General features: G+C 44.8%; 1 protein-coding gene across 4 annotated transcripts in view; it reads right to left on the bottom strand.

The window, feature by feature from the left end:
• The window catches only part of DCAF6 (DDB1 and CUL4 associated factor 6), a 912,707-nt gene that overhangs the window by 186,488 nt on the left and 711,788 nt on the right, over positions 1–14,431 (bottom strand). For 3 of the 4 annotated variants that reach the window (XM_063954989.1, XM_063954991.1, XM_063954987.1), the window contains one exon: positions 13,596–13,637. The exons of the other annotated variant lie outside the window; for it this stretch is intronic. In XM_063954989.1, the coding sequence (XP_063811059.1) occupies positions 13,596–13,637 (42 nt within the window). The remainder of the gene's footprint in view (positions 1–13,595; positions 13,638–14,431) is intronic. 4 annotated transcript variants of the gene reach the window in all.

Here is a 14,431-nt window from a genome sequence, read left to right as displayed (position 1 = left end):
AGCATACGAGAACTTCCTGTCATGGCTGAGGGTATTTGTGAACCCAGACTAGTACTGGACACTTGGTTTGGTCTTGAGCGCAGTGGACAGAATCGGGCTGGCTTAGTGAATGATCCACTCATCCAGACGTGGCAGTAGGGCAGTATACTTCATGGGAAAGGTGACCAGCTATGGGTACTGGGACACTAGTGGTGGAAGCCACCAGTGCAATGGGTAGCTGGGTTGTCACCTAGTGGAGAGTTACGTGAGAACTGGTGAGTTGACGGAATGCTGGGAGGATCAGCAATGCAGGAAAGTCCCAGATCACTGGCTGGAACCAGTGTGATAGCTGTCGACGAGGCTGAGGACAACAGCAGTACTTGAAGATGAAGCTGAGGATGTCAGCGATACATGTACACGAAGCCGAGAATGTCGGCAATGCTTGTAGCAGAAGCTGAGGACGTCAGCAATACTTGTAACCGAAGTTGAGGATGTCAGCAATACTTGTAGCCGAAGCCGAGGACGTCGGCAATGCTTGTAGCAGAAGCTGAGGACGTCAGCAATGCTTGTAACCAAAGCTGAGGATGTCCGCAACAAAGATTTCCAGATGCTGGGCAGCTGAGGTAGCGCAACACTGCTATGCTGTGCAGTGCAGTGTCGGCACTGCTGGTTTCCCAGTAGCTATGATGCGGTGGTTCTGCACAATGGATACTGCAATGTTGTAGACAGCAGTGACAGGTTTTCCGGATACTATGGTGCGCTACCTTGCGCAGCAGGGAACTGGAAGCTGGCAAGAACCAGCAAAAGTCATCTAAGATCGCTAGGGATATAGGACTGTCCTTCTGGTTCACTGGAGGACTTCCAGAGAGTCTGGAGATGCCAGGATGTGGTGGCAGCTATGGCCCTTTAAATCATCCAGAGAGTCAGGAAGTGCGTGAGATGACAATTGCAAATGCCACTAGGGATATAGGATAGTCCCTCTGGATCACTCGTTAGAAGAGAGTGAGCTCAGCACACAGAGAACTCATGATACTGGTGAGCTGTTTATCCCATGAGCAGAAAACATGCAGGTTACAGGACAGATGGCAGAGGTAAGTCAACAAATGATATGATTTTAGTCAGGATTGTGACACTTCCAATCCAGTTGACAACAGATTCATACATTTATCTGAATTCCTACTTTTTCTTTTATATGTTTATATTGGTTAGCTGATTCTTGAACACAAAATTACTTTCCTATACTGTTCATAGATTAAGACCTGATTACATTCTAAAAGGCGCCACTGTTTTACTCCCAATTCCAGCGATATATTGACATCCTGCTGCATCATAGGCTATTTTGCCTGAATTATCTCATAATAATATTTCCCCTGCCCTCCTCTTTTCTTTTGATTGTCTGCTTATCATGTATACTTTTATGACCTAATTACTTAATTTGCATAGTATTGTGGACAAGAGGGAATATACTTTAAAAAGTTGGGAAATCACTTTTTTATACATGGTTCCAAATAAAAGTTAAGTTTAAAGTTTACAATTTTTCTCTTTCTTAACGAGTGCACCAACAAAGGGTTCTTTCTTTCTTGTTTCTAGCTCACTGACTATTCAGTAGTGTTCTACTGTAACCCTGGTGCACCACCAACTAATTATAACTGGCAATCCCAGCATATAGAACATTATAAGTTGGTTTCATTAGATACAATGATATTTCCAGTTAAAACCAATTGTCTTTTTGTGCGGACACACATCTGTACCACTCCTAGATGGGCCAGGTGTTTGTGCTGCCCACTTGTGTCGCTTAGCTAAGTCATCCAGTGACCTTGGTGCAACCTTTTGGCCTAAAAACAATATTGTGAGGTGTTCAGTGTTCAGAATAGACTGAAAATGAATATTATTGTTTTTGCGTTTTTTTCAAAAATCATCCAGATCCAAAACAAAAACAAAAACCCGAAAGGGTGGTTTTGGCAAAACCAATACAGATCCAAAACACAAGCAGAGATCCAGATCCAAAACCAAAACACGAAAAGTGCCTGCTGCACATCTCTAATAAAAGTAAAAGATTCTCTAACGCCGACGATCTATAGTACTGTGTAGCTCGAATAGTTAGTTGCGTCAGGATACACTCATTTATATTTATTGGTATGTCTACGGGTCCTCATTGCCGCTGTGTATTTTAGATAGCAGAATGAGATGCTCCTGCATATTTACCCTGATTTATGTAAAACCTGTGTGCACACTTCTATTGAATGTGAAGGTATATTACAATAGATTAAAATAATAATAATAAAGTGAGTGTCAGAAAAAATAAAAATACACTCGCATTTTGGGAATCAAACTCAGGATTCTAAGTGTGGGAGGTGGAAGACCTCACCGCTTGCCCACGCCGCTTCATGGAAGATACACACAAGCTCATGTGTAAAAGTACTGTAAGCAGCGATTCCTTCCCATGGGGTGTATGTTTATGCTGTTAAGGGACTTGGACGCTCATATTGCAGAACACGGTATTTAGCCACCACCTCCCCATACCCCCATTCCACTTCCACCTTCCTCCCTGGGAGCCTGCATAGTTCATTGACAGGGAGGGAGGTCAGGTTACAATAAATGTAAAACACAATACTGTACTCTATGTACAGTAAATAAAAATCAGATAGAGAACTGCAGTCGCTTTAATAGATGTGTAAACAGTACAGAAGCAGTGATCCCTTCTCATTAAGTACAATACAGATTCTCTAATGCCAATGATCTACAGTACTGTGTTGCTCAAATAGTTGGATCAGGATACACTAATTTATATTTATTGGTACAGATGGGTCTATGTTTATCTTGACCTTTAATAGGATTAATTGAGACTGTGCAGTCGGATTTAATCCCCTGCTGTATTGTTCTCTGTATTGTATTCCAGCTGAGAACAATAGATGGAGGGTTTATTTTAATAAACCATGTTGTGCCTAGGTGCAGCAAACTAGCCAAGATAACCGTGGACCCATCTGTATGTCTACGGGTCCTCATTGCCACTGCATATTTTAGATAGTGGAATGAGACGCTCCTGCATATTTACCATGATTTATGTAATACCTGTGTGCACACTTCTAGTGAATGGGAAGGTATATTACAATAGATTTTTTTTTTTTAATGAATAAAGTGAGTGTCAGAAAAAAATAAAAATACACTCGCACTTTGGGATTTGAACCCAGGACTCTAAGCATGAGAGGCAGAAGACTTCACTGCATGCCCACGCTGCTTCACAGAAGATATACAAGCTCATGTGTAAAAGTAGAGTAAGCAGTGATTCCTTCCCATTGGTGTTTGTTTATGCCGTTAAGGGACATGGATGCTCATATTATTGACAAGTGTTTTAACACGTTCATTTGCGTCTGTGTAAACTTTATTTTTTTTAAATGACTCTCTCCGTCTGACCATTGGTCTGTGTGTACATTAACATTACAGTCGTCACTGACCATTTGACAGAGCTTGCACTGTAGATCATTCCGCTGCTATTCGCTCTAAAGTACTGGATTAGTGAAGCATTAGCAACCCAGTGGTGGAGATGTGTATTGCATGCTGAGCATGTAGTCGTGCCTCAACGCGGCTGTCCGTAATTAAGCTCAGCAACCAAAGATATCGCCTAGGTGCGATGATCCTCTGTTTAGGTGGAGAAACAGCCAAGATACTCCATCTGTACTTTCTGTCCTCTGCAAGGTGCTCAAACCCTTTGAAGTAGCCACCTATGAAGTGAGTGCTGACACTGCTAGATTGAGCCAGGTGATTCCCCTAATTAGGCTTTTGGAAAATTAGCTGGAGAAATTGAAGGAGGAAATAAAACAAAGCAAATCCGTAAAGTATGCCGGACTTCTGGATCAAGCCCTTTATTCACTCCTCCAGGATCCAAGGGTTACCAATATCTTGAAATCAGATCACTACATTTTGGCAACCGGACTTGATCCTAGGTTTAAGTAGTATGCTGTGTCTTTCTTTCCAACTGACCCAGATCTTAAGAGATTCAAAGAACTCCTTGTGAGCAAGTTGGCAGCTCAAGTGACATGTGGCACTACAAAGTCTCCTTTAGTTTCTTCGGCAGCAGCAGGAAAAAATGTACCTTTCCAAAATGACATAGTGGTGATGCAGATAAGTCAGCACAACATTTTGACATCTGGTCAGGTCTAAATGAACTGCCAAGCATTTGTGACACCTACACCGTAACTCCATCTGATATAGTCACCATCCAAAGAATGGTGAAGGATTAGTTCCATGAAACCATAAAAATAGGCATGCCACAGAGTCCTTTCGAGTACTGGAAGGCAAAAAAGGCAATTTGAAGGCCATTGTACACACTGGCTTTGCATTACTTTAGCTGCCCACCCTCCAGTGTGTACTCCGCATACACTGCACCCATTATTATAAACACACCAGTGGGACTACATGTGCCTTCAGTTAATACTTTTGCTGCTGCATACAGGACTGCTAGCTTTTGTTTCTTTTCTATGTTTAGCTGCTTACTTATTTTTGCCATTTCTGACACCATACTGTACACTGAGCCGAGTTTGGATGCAGTCGCAAAGCAGCAATTGTATGCAAATCGGTCAATGTGTCTGAGCTGCAGTGCACATGTGCAGCAATTGAAATGCAATGGCATTCACACTGAGGAATTAGTCGCAAAGTGAGTTACTGGAAAGCAGCGCTTGGGAGAGATAATGGGGAGTGGTCGGATAAATGCAGGCATGTTATGGCCGTTCAGACTGCATTTACTGGGCGTGCATAAATTAGCAGTTGCGATCTTACTTGCTACTGGAGAGCCCTCTGCATCTCAGGAGAGCAGCTCGGAATGTACATCTTCAGGGCACTCAAAATATGCGACATGACCAGATGTGCTGTGATGGTACCAATGTATCAGCAGTTGTATGCCATTGGATGGATATGATGTGACATCAGTAGGCGTTCCTATGCTCGGATTAGCTACTGTCCATATTAGCATATAATCACAACTGAGAACAGCAAAATATAGTAACAGCAATCGCAAGAACAACCACATCTGAATTAGGCCCAATGTATTTTAATTGCTTGATATTTGATGTGTTACACTGTAATAACAAAATCAAATAAAAAAATTACTAAAATAAAAAAATCATTTTGAGTCCTGTGAAATGGCCTCTAAATATTGTGGTGATGAGTACACACTGGGCCTAATTCAAGGTTGATATAACATGTGCAGACAGAGTTAGATTTGGGTGGGGGGGGGGGTGTTCAAACTTAAATCTAAATTGCAGTGTAGAAATAAAGCAGCCAGTATTTACCCTGCACAGAAACAATATAGGCCACACAAATCTAAATCTCTCTGCATGTTACTTCCCCCCCCCCCCCCCACACACACACACACACACACACACCCTGCAGTGCACATGGTTTTACCCATTAGAGGAAGATTTTGCTTTGCAATCAACCTTGAATTAGGCGCACTGTTTGATGATACTCGATGTGGCGATATCAATATCCATTCCACTGCAGTATTGAAAGGCCGTTTCATAGGACACTTGTTTTGGACATACAGTTTTATGCAATTTAGTCATTTTATCCGAATAATCATGTTATATAAATATGTAGTTTACAACATGTGGAGTGGTGTTCCAAGTTTTTGCTCTCAAATAATAGACTTTGCTTAGCATGCAATGGCTAGCTATGGTACAATAACATGCAAGATGGAAGGTGTAAAGAAAAAGGCTACATCTGCCCAAAAACAGGCTTTCCAGAAAATGTTTAAAGGAATCTGAATGCATGCTGTTTGCTATACTCAATTAAAAAGCAATAGGTGGACATATCATTCAAATGAGCAGAAGGCAGAAATACAGGGAAAAATGATAGGGGTTACACAAATCTGCACACATCTACACGATTTTCATGGATGCAGAGTTTACATTTTTATGGAAGTTCTTAGTAACATGAGTTTTATATGGGAAAATATATAGTAATAATAACAATGACAACAATAAATAAGAATTTACTCACCGGTAATTATATTTCTCGTAGTCCGTAGTGGATGCTGGGACTCCGTAAGGACCATGGGGAATAGCGGCTCCGCAGGAGACTGGGCACAACTAAAAGAAAGCTTTAGACTAACTGGTGTGCACTGGCTCCTCCCACTATGACCCTCCTCCAGACTTCAGTTAGGATACTGTGTCCGGAAGAGCTGACACAATAAGGAAGGATTTTGAATCCCGGGTAAGACTCATACCAGCCGCACCAATCACACCGTATAACTCGTGATACAATACCCAGTTAACAGTATGATAACAACTGAGCCTCTCAACAGATGGCTCAACAATAACCCTTTAGTTAAACAATAACTATATACAAGTATTGCAGACAATCCGCACTTGAGATGGGCGCCCAGCGCATCCACTACGGACTACGAGAAATAGAATTACCGGTGAGTAAATTCTTATTTTCTCTGACGTCCTAAGGACCATGGGGATTATACCAAAGCTCCCAAACGGGCGGGAGAGTGCGGATGACTCTGCAGCACCGAATGGGCAAACTCTAGGTCCTCCTCAGCCAGGGTGTCAAACTTGTAGAATTTAGCAAATGTGTTTGACCCCGACCAAGTAGCTGCTCGGCAAAGTTGTAAAGCCGAGACCCCTTGGGCAGCCGCCCAAGAAGAGCCCACCTTCCTCGTGGAATGGGCTTTCACTGATTTAGGATGCGGCAGTCCAGCCGCAGAATGTGCAAGCTGAATCGTACTACAGATCCAGCGAGCAATAGTCTGCTTTGAAGCAGGTGCACCCAACTTGTTGGGCGCATGCAGGATAAATAGCGAGTCAGTCTTTCTGACGCCAGCTGTCCTGGAAACATAAATTTTCAGGGCCCTGACTACGTCCAACAACTTGGAAGCCTCCAAGTCTTTAGTAGCCGCAGGCACCACAATAGGTTGGTTCAAATGAAAAGCTGATACCACCTTAGGGAGAAACTGGGGACGAGTCCTCAATTCTGCCCTATCCATATGAAAAATCAGATAAGGGCTTTTACATGACAAAGCCGCCAATTCTGATACACGCCTGGCCGAAGCCAAGGCCAACAACATGACCACTTTCCACGTGAGATATTTCAATTCCACGGTTTTAAGTGGCTCAAACCAATGAGACTTTAGGAAATCCAACACCACGTTGAGATCCCAAGGTGCCACTGGAGGCACAAAAGGGGGCTGAATATGCAGCACTCCCTTAACAAAAGTCTGAACTTCAGGCAGTGAAGCCAGTTCTCTTTGAAAGAAAATCAATAGAGCCGAAATCTGGACTTTAATGGAACCCAATTTTAGGCCCATAGTCACCCCTGACTGTAGGAAGTGCAGGAAACGGCCCAGCTGAAATTCTTCCGTTGGGGCCTTCCTGGCCTCACACCACGCAACATATTTTCGACAAATGCGGTGATAATGGTTCGCGGTCACTTCTTTCCTAGCTTTAATCAGCGCAGGAATGACTTCCTCCAGAATGCCCTTTTCCTTCAGGATCCGGCGTTCAACCGCCATGCCGTCAAACGCAGCCGCGGTAAGTCTTGGAACAGACAGGGCCCCTGCTGCAGCAGGTCCTGTCTGAGCGGCAGAGGCCATGGGTTCTCTGAGATCATTTCTTGAAGTTCCGGGTACCAAGCTCTTCTTGGCCAATCCGGAACAATGAGTATAGTTCTTACTCCTCTTCTCCTTATTATCCTCAGTAACTTTGGTATGAGAGGAAGAGGAGGGAACACATAAACCGACCGGTACACCCACGGTGTCACTAGAGCGTCCACAGCTATCGCCTGAAAGTCTCTTGACCTGGCGCAATATCTTTCTAGCTTTTTGTTTAGGCGGGACGCCATCATGTCCACCTGTGGCCTTTCCCAATGGTTTACAATCAGTTGAAAGACTTCCGGATGAAGTCCCCACTCTCCCGGGTGGAGGTCGTGCCTGCTGAGGAAGTCTGCTTCCCAGTTGTCCACTCCCGGAATGAACACTGCTGACAGTGCTAACACGTGATTTTCCGCCCATCGGAGAATCCTTGTGGCTTCTGCCATCGCCGTCCTGCTTCTGGGCGACTGCCGTGATGTTGTCTGACTGGATCAGTACCGGCTGGTTTTGAAGCAGGGGTTTTGCCTGACTGAGGGCATTGAAAATGGCCCTAAGTTCCAGAATATTTATGTGTAGGGAAGTCTCCTGACTCGACCATAGCCCTTGGAAGTTTCTTCCCTGTGTGACTGCCCCCCAGCCTCGAAGGCTGGCATCCGTGGTCACCAGGACCCAGTCCTGTATGCCGAATCTGCGGCCCTCTTGAAGATGAGCAATTTGCAGCCACCACAGCAGAGACACCCTGGTTCTTGGAGACAGGGTTATCAGGCGATGCATCTGAAGATGCGATCCGGACCTCTTGTCAAACAGGTCCCACTGAAAGGTTCTTGCATGGAACCTGCCGAATGGAATTGCTTCGTAGGAAGCTACCATCTTTCCCAGGATCCGCGTGCAGTGATGCACCGACACCTGTTTTGGTTTTAGGAGGCCTCTGACTAGAGATGACAGCTCCTTGGCCTTCTCCTCCGGGAGAAATACTTTTTTCTGTTCTGTGTCCAGAACCATCCCCAGGAACAGTAGACGTGTCATAGGGACCAGCTGTGACTTTGGAATATTTAGAATCCAGCCGTGCTGTTGTAGCACCTCCCGAGATAGTGCTACCCCGACCAACAACTGCTCCCTGGACCTCGCCTTTATCAGGAGATCGTCCAAGTACGGGATAATTAAAACTCCCTTCTTTCGAAGGAGTATCATCATTTCGGCCATTACCTTGGTAAATACCCTCGGAGCCGTGGATAGACCAAACGGCAACGTCTGGAATTGGTAATGACAATCCTGTACCACAAATCTGAGGTACTCCTGGTGAGGATGGTAAATGGGGACATGCAGGTAAGCATCCTTGATGTCCAGTGATACCATGTAATCCCCCTCGTCCAGGCTTGCAATAACCGCCCTGAGCGATTCCATCTTGAACTTGAATTTTTTTATATATGTGTTCAAGGATTTCAAATTTAAAATGGGTCTCACCGAACCATCCGGTTTCGGTACCACAAACATTGTGGAATAGTAACCCCGTTCTTGTTGAAGTAGGGGCACTTTGACTATCACCTGCTGGGGATACAGCTTGTGAATTGCCTCTAGCACTGCCTCCCTGCCTGAGGGAGTTGTTGGCAAGGCAGATTTGAGGAAACGGCGGGGGGGGGAGACGTCTCGAATTCCAGCTTGTACCCCTGAGATACTACTTGAAGGATCCAGGGATCCACCCGTGAGCGAGCCCACTGATTGCTGAAGTTTCTAAGACGGGCCCCCACCGTACCTGGCTCCGCCTGTGGAGCCCCAGCGTCATGCGGTGGACTTGGAGGAAGCGGGGGAGGACTTTGCTCCTGGGAACTGGCTGTATGCTGCAGCTTTTTCCCTCTACCTCTGCGTCTGGGCAGAAAGGACGCGCCTTTAACCCGCTTGCCCTTATGGGGCCGAAAGGACTGTACCTGATAATACGGTGCTTTCTTTGGCTGTGAGGGAACATGGGGTAAAAATGTAGACTTCCCAGCTGTTGCTGTGGAAACGAGGTCCGAGAGACCATCCCCGAACAACTCCTCACCCTTATAAGGCAAAACTTCCATGTGCCTTTTAGAATCTGCATCACCTGTCCACTGCCGAGTCCATAACCCTCTCCTGGCAGAAATGGACATTGCACTTATTTTAGATGCCAGCCGGCAAATATCCATCTGTGCATCTCTCATGTATAAGACTGCGTCTTTAATATGCTCTACGGTTAGCAATATAGTGTCCCTGTCTAGGGTATCAATATTTTCCGACAGGGAATCTGACCACGCAGCTGCAGCACTGCACATCCATGCTGAAGCAATAGCCGGTCTCAGTATAATACCTGTGTGTGTATATACAGACTTCAGGATAGCCTCCTGCTTTCTATCAGCAGGTTCCTTTAGGGCGGCCGTATCCGGAGATGGTAGTGCCACCTTCTTTGACAAGCGTGTGAGCGCTTTATCCACCCTAGGGGATGCTTCCCAACGTGACCTATCCTCTGGCGGGAAAGGGTACGTCATTAGTAACCTTTTAGAAATTACCAGTTTCTTATCGGGGGAAGCCCACGCTTCTTCACACACTTCATTTAATTCCTCAGATGGAGGAAAAACTACTGGTAGTTTTTTCTCTCCAAACATAATACCCTTTTTTGTGGTACCTGGGGTAACATCAGAAATATGCAACACATTTTTCATTGCCTCAATCATGTAACGTGTGGCCCTATTGGAAGTTACATTAGTCTCATCGTCGTCGACACTGGAGTCAGTATCCGCGTCGACATCTGTGTCTGCCATCTGAGGTAGCGGGCGTTTTAGAGCCCCTGATGGCTTTTGAGACGCCTGGGCAGGCACAGGCTGAGAAGCCGGCTGTCCCATATTTGGTATGTCGTCAAACCTTTTATGTAAGGAGTCTACACTGTTGCGTAATTCCTTCCACATAACCATCCACTCAGGTGTCGACCGCGCAGGGGGTGACATCACATTTATCGGCATCTGCTCCGCCTCCACGTAAGCCTCATCAAACATGTCGACACAGCCGTACCGACACACCGCACACACACAGGGAATGCTCTGACAGAGGACAGGACCCCACAAAGCCCTTTGGGGAGACAGAGACAGAGTATGCCAGCACACACCAGAGCGCTATAATAATACAGGGATTAACTGAATTATTTCCCCTTATAGCTGCTATATAAGTTATACTGCGCCTAAATTTAGTGCCCCCCCTCCTCTCTTTTTTACCCTTTGTAGCTTGATACTGCAGGGGAGAGCCAGGGAGCGATCCTTCCAGCGGAGCTGTGAGGGAAAAATGGCGCCAGTGTGCTGAGGGAGTTAGCCCCGCCCCTTTTTCGGCTGCCTTTTCTCCCGCTTTTTTCTGGAATTCTGGCAGGGGTAATTTATCACATATATAGCCCTGGGACTATATATTGTGATGATTTGCCAGCCAAGGTGTTTATATTGCTGCTCAGGGCGCCCCCCCAGCGCCCTGCACCCATCAGTGACCGGAGTGTGAGGTGTGCATGAGGAGCAATGGCGCACAGCTGCAGTGCTGTGCGCTACCTTGTTGAAGACCGAGGTCTTCTGCCGCCGATTTTCCGGACCACTTCTTGCTTCTGGCTCTGTAAGGGGGACGGCGGCGCGGCTCCGAAACCGAACGATCGAGGTCGGGTCCTGTGTTCGATCCCTCTGGAGCTAATGGTGTCCAGTAGCCTAAGAAGCCCAAACTATCTCCAGTCAAGTAGGTTCGCTTCTTTTCCCCTTAGTCCCTCGCTGCAGTGAGTCTGTTGCCAGCAGATCTCACTGTAAAATAAAAAACCTAAAATATACTTTCTTTCTAGGAGCTCAGGAGAGCCCCTAGTGTGCATCCAGCTCAGCCGGGCACAAGATTCTAACTGAAGTCTGGAGGAGGGTCATAGTGGGAGGAGCCAGTGCACACCAGTTAGTCTAAAGCTTTCTTTTAGTTGTGCCCAGTCTCCTGCGGAGCCACTATTCCCCATGGTCCTTACGGAGTCCCAGCATCCACTTAGGACGTCAGAGAAATACTGTTTATACAGTATAGCACCTATCTCCCAATATGACTTAAAGGGCCTGATTCAGAGTTAGACGCAAATCCAGTTGCAACTGAGATTCCATATGCAGCGGTTCTGCTAAACTATGCAAATCTCACAGCCATTATAATTTGTAAAGAGATTACGCACCATCAGACATACATTAGTCACACCATCAATCATCTGAGTAACCATGTGGTTGCTCAGAATTTTCATGAGATGTAAGCTCCTGCAGTCTTCACAACTGCGTAATCAATGTGGTCGTAGTCTGATACACCCACCAAAATGGTTGCAACACACCTGCATTTGACAAGCCACACCCATTACCCCCCACAAACGCTCACTGACGGTCAATCATTTTGCATTGAAATCCTCACTATCCAGCATCTGCCAAAGTTCACTTCCTTCATCTCATTAAGAGGCTGATTCAGAGGTTGATGCAAAAGTGCCACAGCTGTGTCTATTGACGATTGTTCATCAGCGAGTTTATGCAAATGATGCTACAAAGTCTTTCCCTTGTGTACATCTGTGCACCCGAATGTGCGAGTAATAAGACACCCACTTCAATCATTCCTACTTGCTGTAATATCGATTGTTGTGACGCAGCATCAACACTTACATGAGCCCTAAGTGAGTGTTTAAACATCTGTGTACTCAATTACTTTTACAAACAAGTCTGTGACACTCCCATAATATTCCCATAAGACAGACCATCTCTGTGTGTGTGCTAAGATACTGTCATTGCTCAGGAACATCCACTACACTTTCATACCTCCCAACATCGTCAATGTCCAAAAAGGGACACCTGACAGCCTAAGGCGCGCACACACTAAAAGGGGGCGTGGTCTCTGGAAAATGGGATGTGGCTTTACAGGAATGTCCTCTATCATGAGCCACTCCCCCATTTTTGGCACAATGGGGGCATAGCCAGCGCTCTGTGAGCTGCTGACCATGCCACCAGCCTCTATGCCTCCAGTGAAAAGATGCTGTGTGCATGCGCATGGCTTCTATTCATAGCTGCAGGGCAGCAACTTAATGTGTGACAGGAGCCCCCCAACTGCCCCCCCCCCCCCCCCCACACACACACACTGCAGGACACTGCGACCCGCGGGACATCCCAAAAAAATGGGCCTGTCACGTGAAAATTGGGACAGTTGGGAGGTATGCATTTTCAATACACTTCTGTGTGTATGAATCTGAAATACCAACTGCGAGTCTGTACAGACATAATATTGGGATATTGTACATGCATGCTAGGACATTAGATGCATGTGCATTAACTAAAATTTGTAACACTACATCTAACCTTGCCAGGACCTCTGAATCAGACCAGTGTCTGTGTGGAAAGGATGCAGGTCAAACATTTACACCTAATTCTACCAGACACAATTATATTAGTCCCGTAGCTATCAATCACTTAATGCAATGATATGCCCTGCACAGATAAATGTCCATAGTAATATTTACAGACAGTAAGAGGTAATTAAAAAGTAACATACACACAAAGCTGTTTAATTGTATAACCAAAACAGGTTTCCACTGTGTCCAGTATAGAAATGATCATACTGCATGTCTGAATTTAATGTATTACGTTTAATATGTATACGTACAAGAGTGTAGCAAAAATAAAGGACATTTTTGCAATACTTAGTTGAACCTGTTAAGTGTGATCATTTATGGAGTGCAAGATATGTTATCATAAATAATCCAAATACTTTCTAAACCAATTAAATTGTTTCTAATGGGAACAGATGACAACATATATGTAAATGCTGTACACTGTTTTTTCGTAGACAAAGGGAGATCACCGTGAAACTCATGTCAGTTTGAATACTAAGGAGTTTTTTATTTTCATGTCAGACTTTTTATCACGTGTGACTGACTGGACATATTTTTTTTTTACATATGTGTTAGTGGACAATGCTGTGTTAGAATATTTTTTATAACCAAATATGTTAGTAGAAAATTACCAGTGAAAAGTGCATTTAAAGTTACCTTGTTAATCTATCACTTATTGATGGACCCTCGATACTTAATCTGTGAAGGTGAGAAAATATAAATAATCAATACCACATATATGGTTTAACTTCATACACTGGATATGACATAATAGTTTATATTTATTTACAGTAGTTATTACAGTCATGACCAGAGTCGGACTGGGACATGAAGGGCCCACTGGGGGAATGCAGTTTTAGGGGCCCATTTTTATGGGTGTGGCCAGTCAGTAGAGTGGGTGTGACCAGTACCTACAAAGGCTTGGTTAAGGTCTTGGCCCCATAAATACTGATAGTCTATGCTAAGGAAGGATGATAATGTACCAGATTAATTACAACAATGCTGTGCAGAAAACACACCATAGTCCTGTGAAGAATAAGGTAACATATGTATAATGTATAATTCCAGTGAGCAGTCTGGAACCTGGGTGGGGCCACAAGCAGTGGGGCACACCGGGGGTTCCCCTATACCCCTGTGGGCCAGTCCAACCTTGGTCATGAGGACATGTGGATGTAGCAGTCACATAGTAGTTGATAAATCAAATAGTAAAGTAAATCTATTACCTATCCAGATGATAGATACACATACGTTTTCTAAAATATTCTGTCCTATCTTTAACAATATATGCATCATTTATAAACTGTAGTATTCTTGGGACACCTGCCACATTCCAAAGTTGCACTTTGCTCAATTCTGACCTGATGTTCTTTTTTCCATACAGGTGACAATAGGTGTCATACAAATGGGAACAGATTTCATATAGGTGACAAAGGTCTTATCAGAGCACATGGAATAGGGCAACAAGCTGGACCCAAATAAAGTCATATTATGTG

Source organism: Pseudophryne corroboree, chromosome 2, assembly GCF_028390025.1.
Source record: "Pseudophryne corroboree isolate aPseCor3 chromosome 2, aPseCor3.hap2, whole genome shotgun sequence".
Classification (NCBI taxonomy): Eukaryota; Metazoa; Chordata; class Amphibia; order Anura; family Myobatrachidae; genus Pseudophryne; species Pseudophryne corroboree.
The sequence above is the reverse complement of the archived record's forward strand: the minus strand, read 5'-3'. Positions and strand labels throughout refer to the sequence as shown.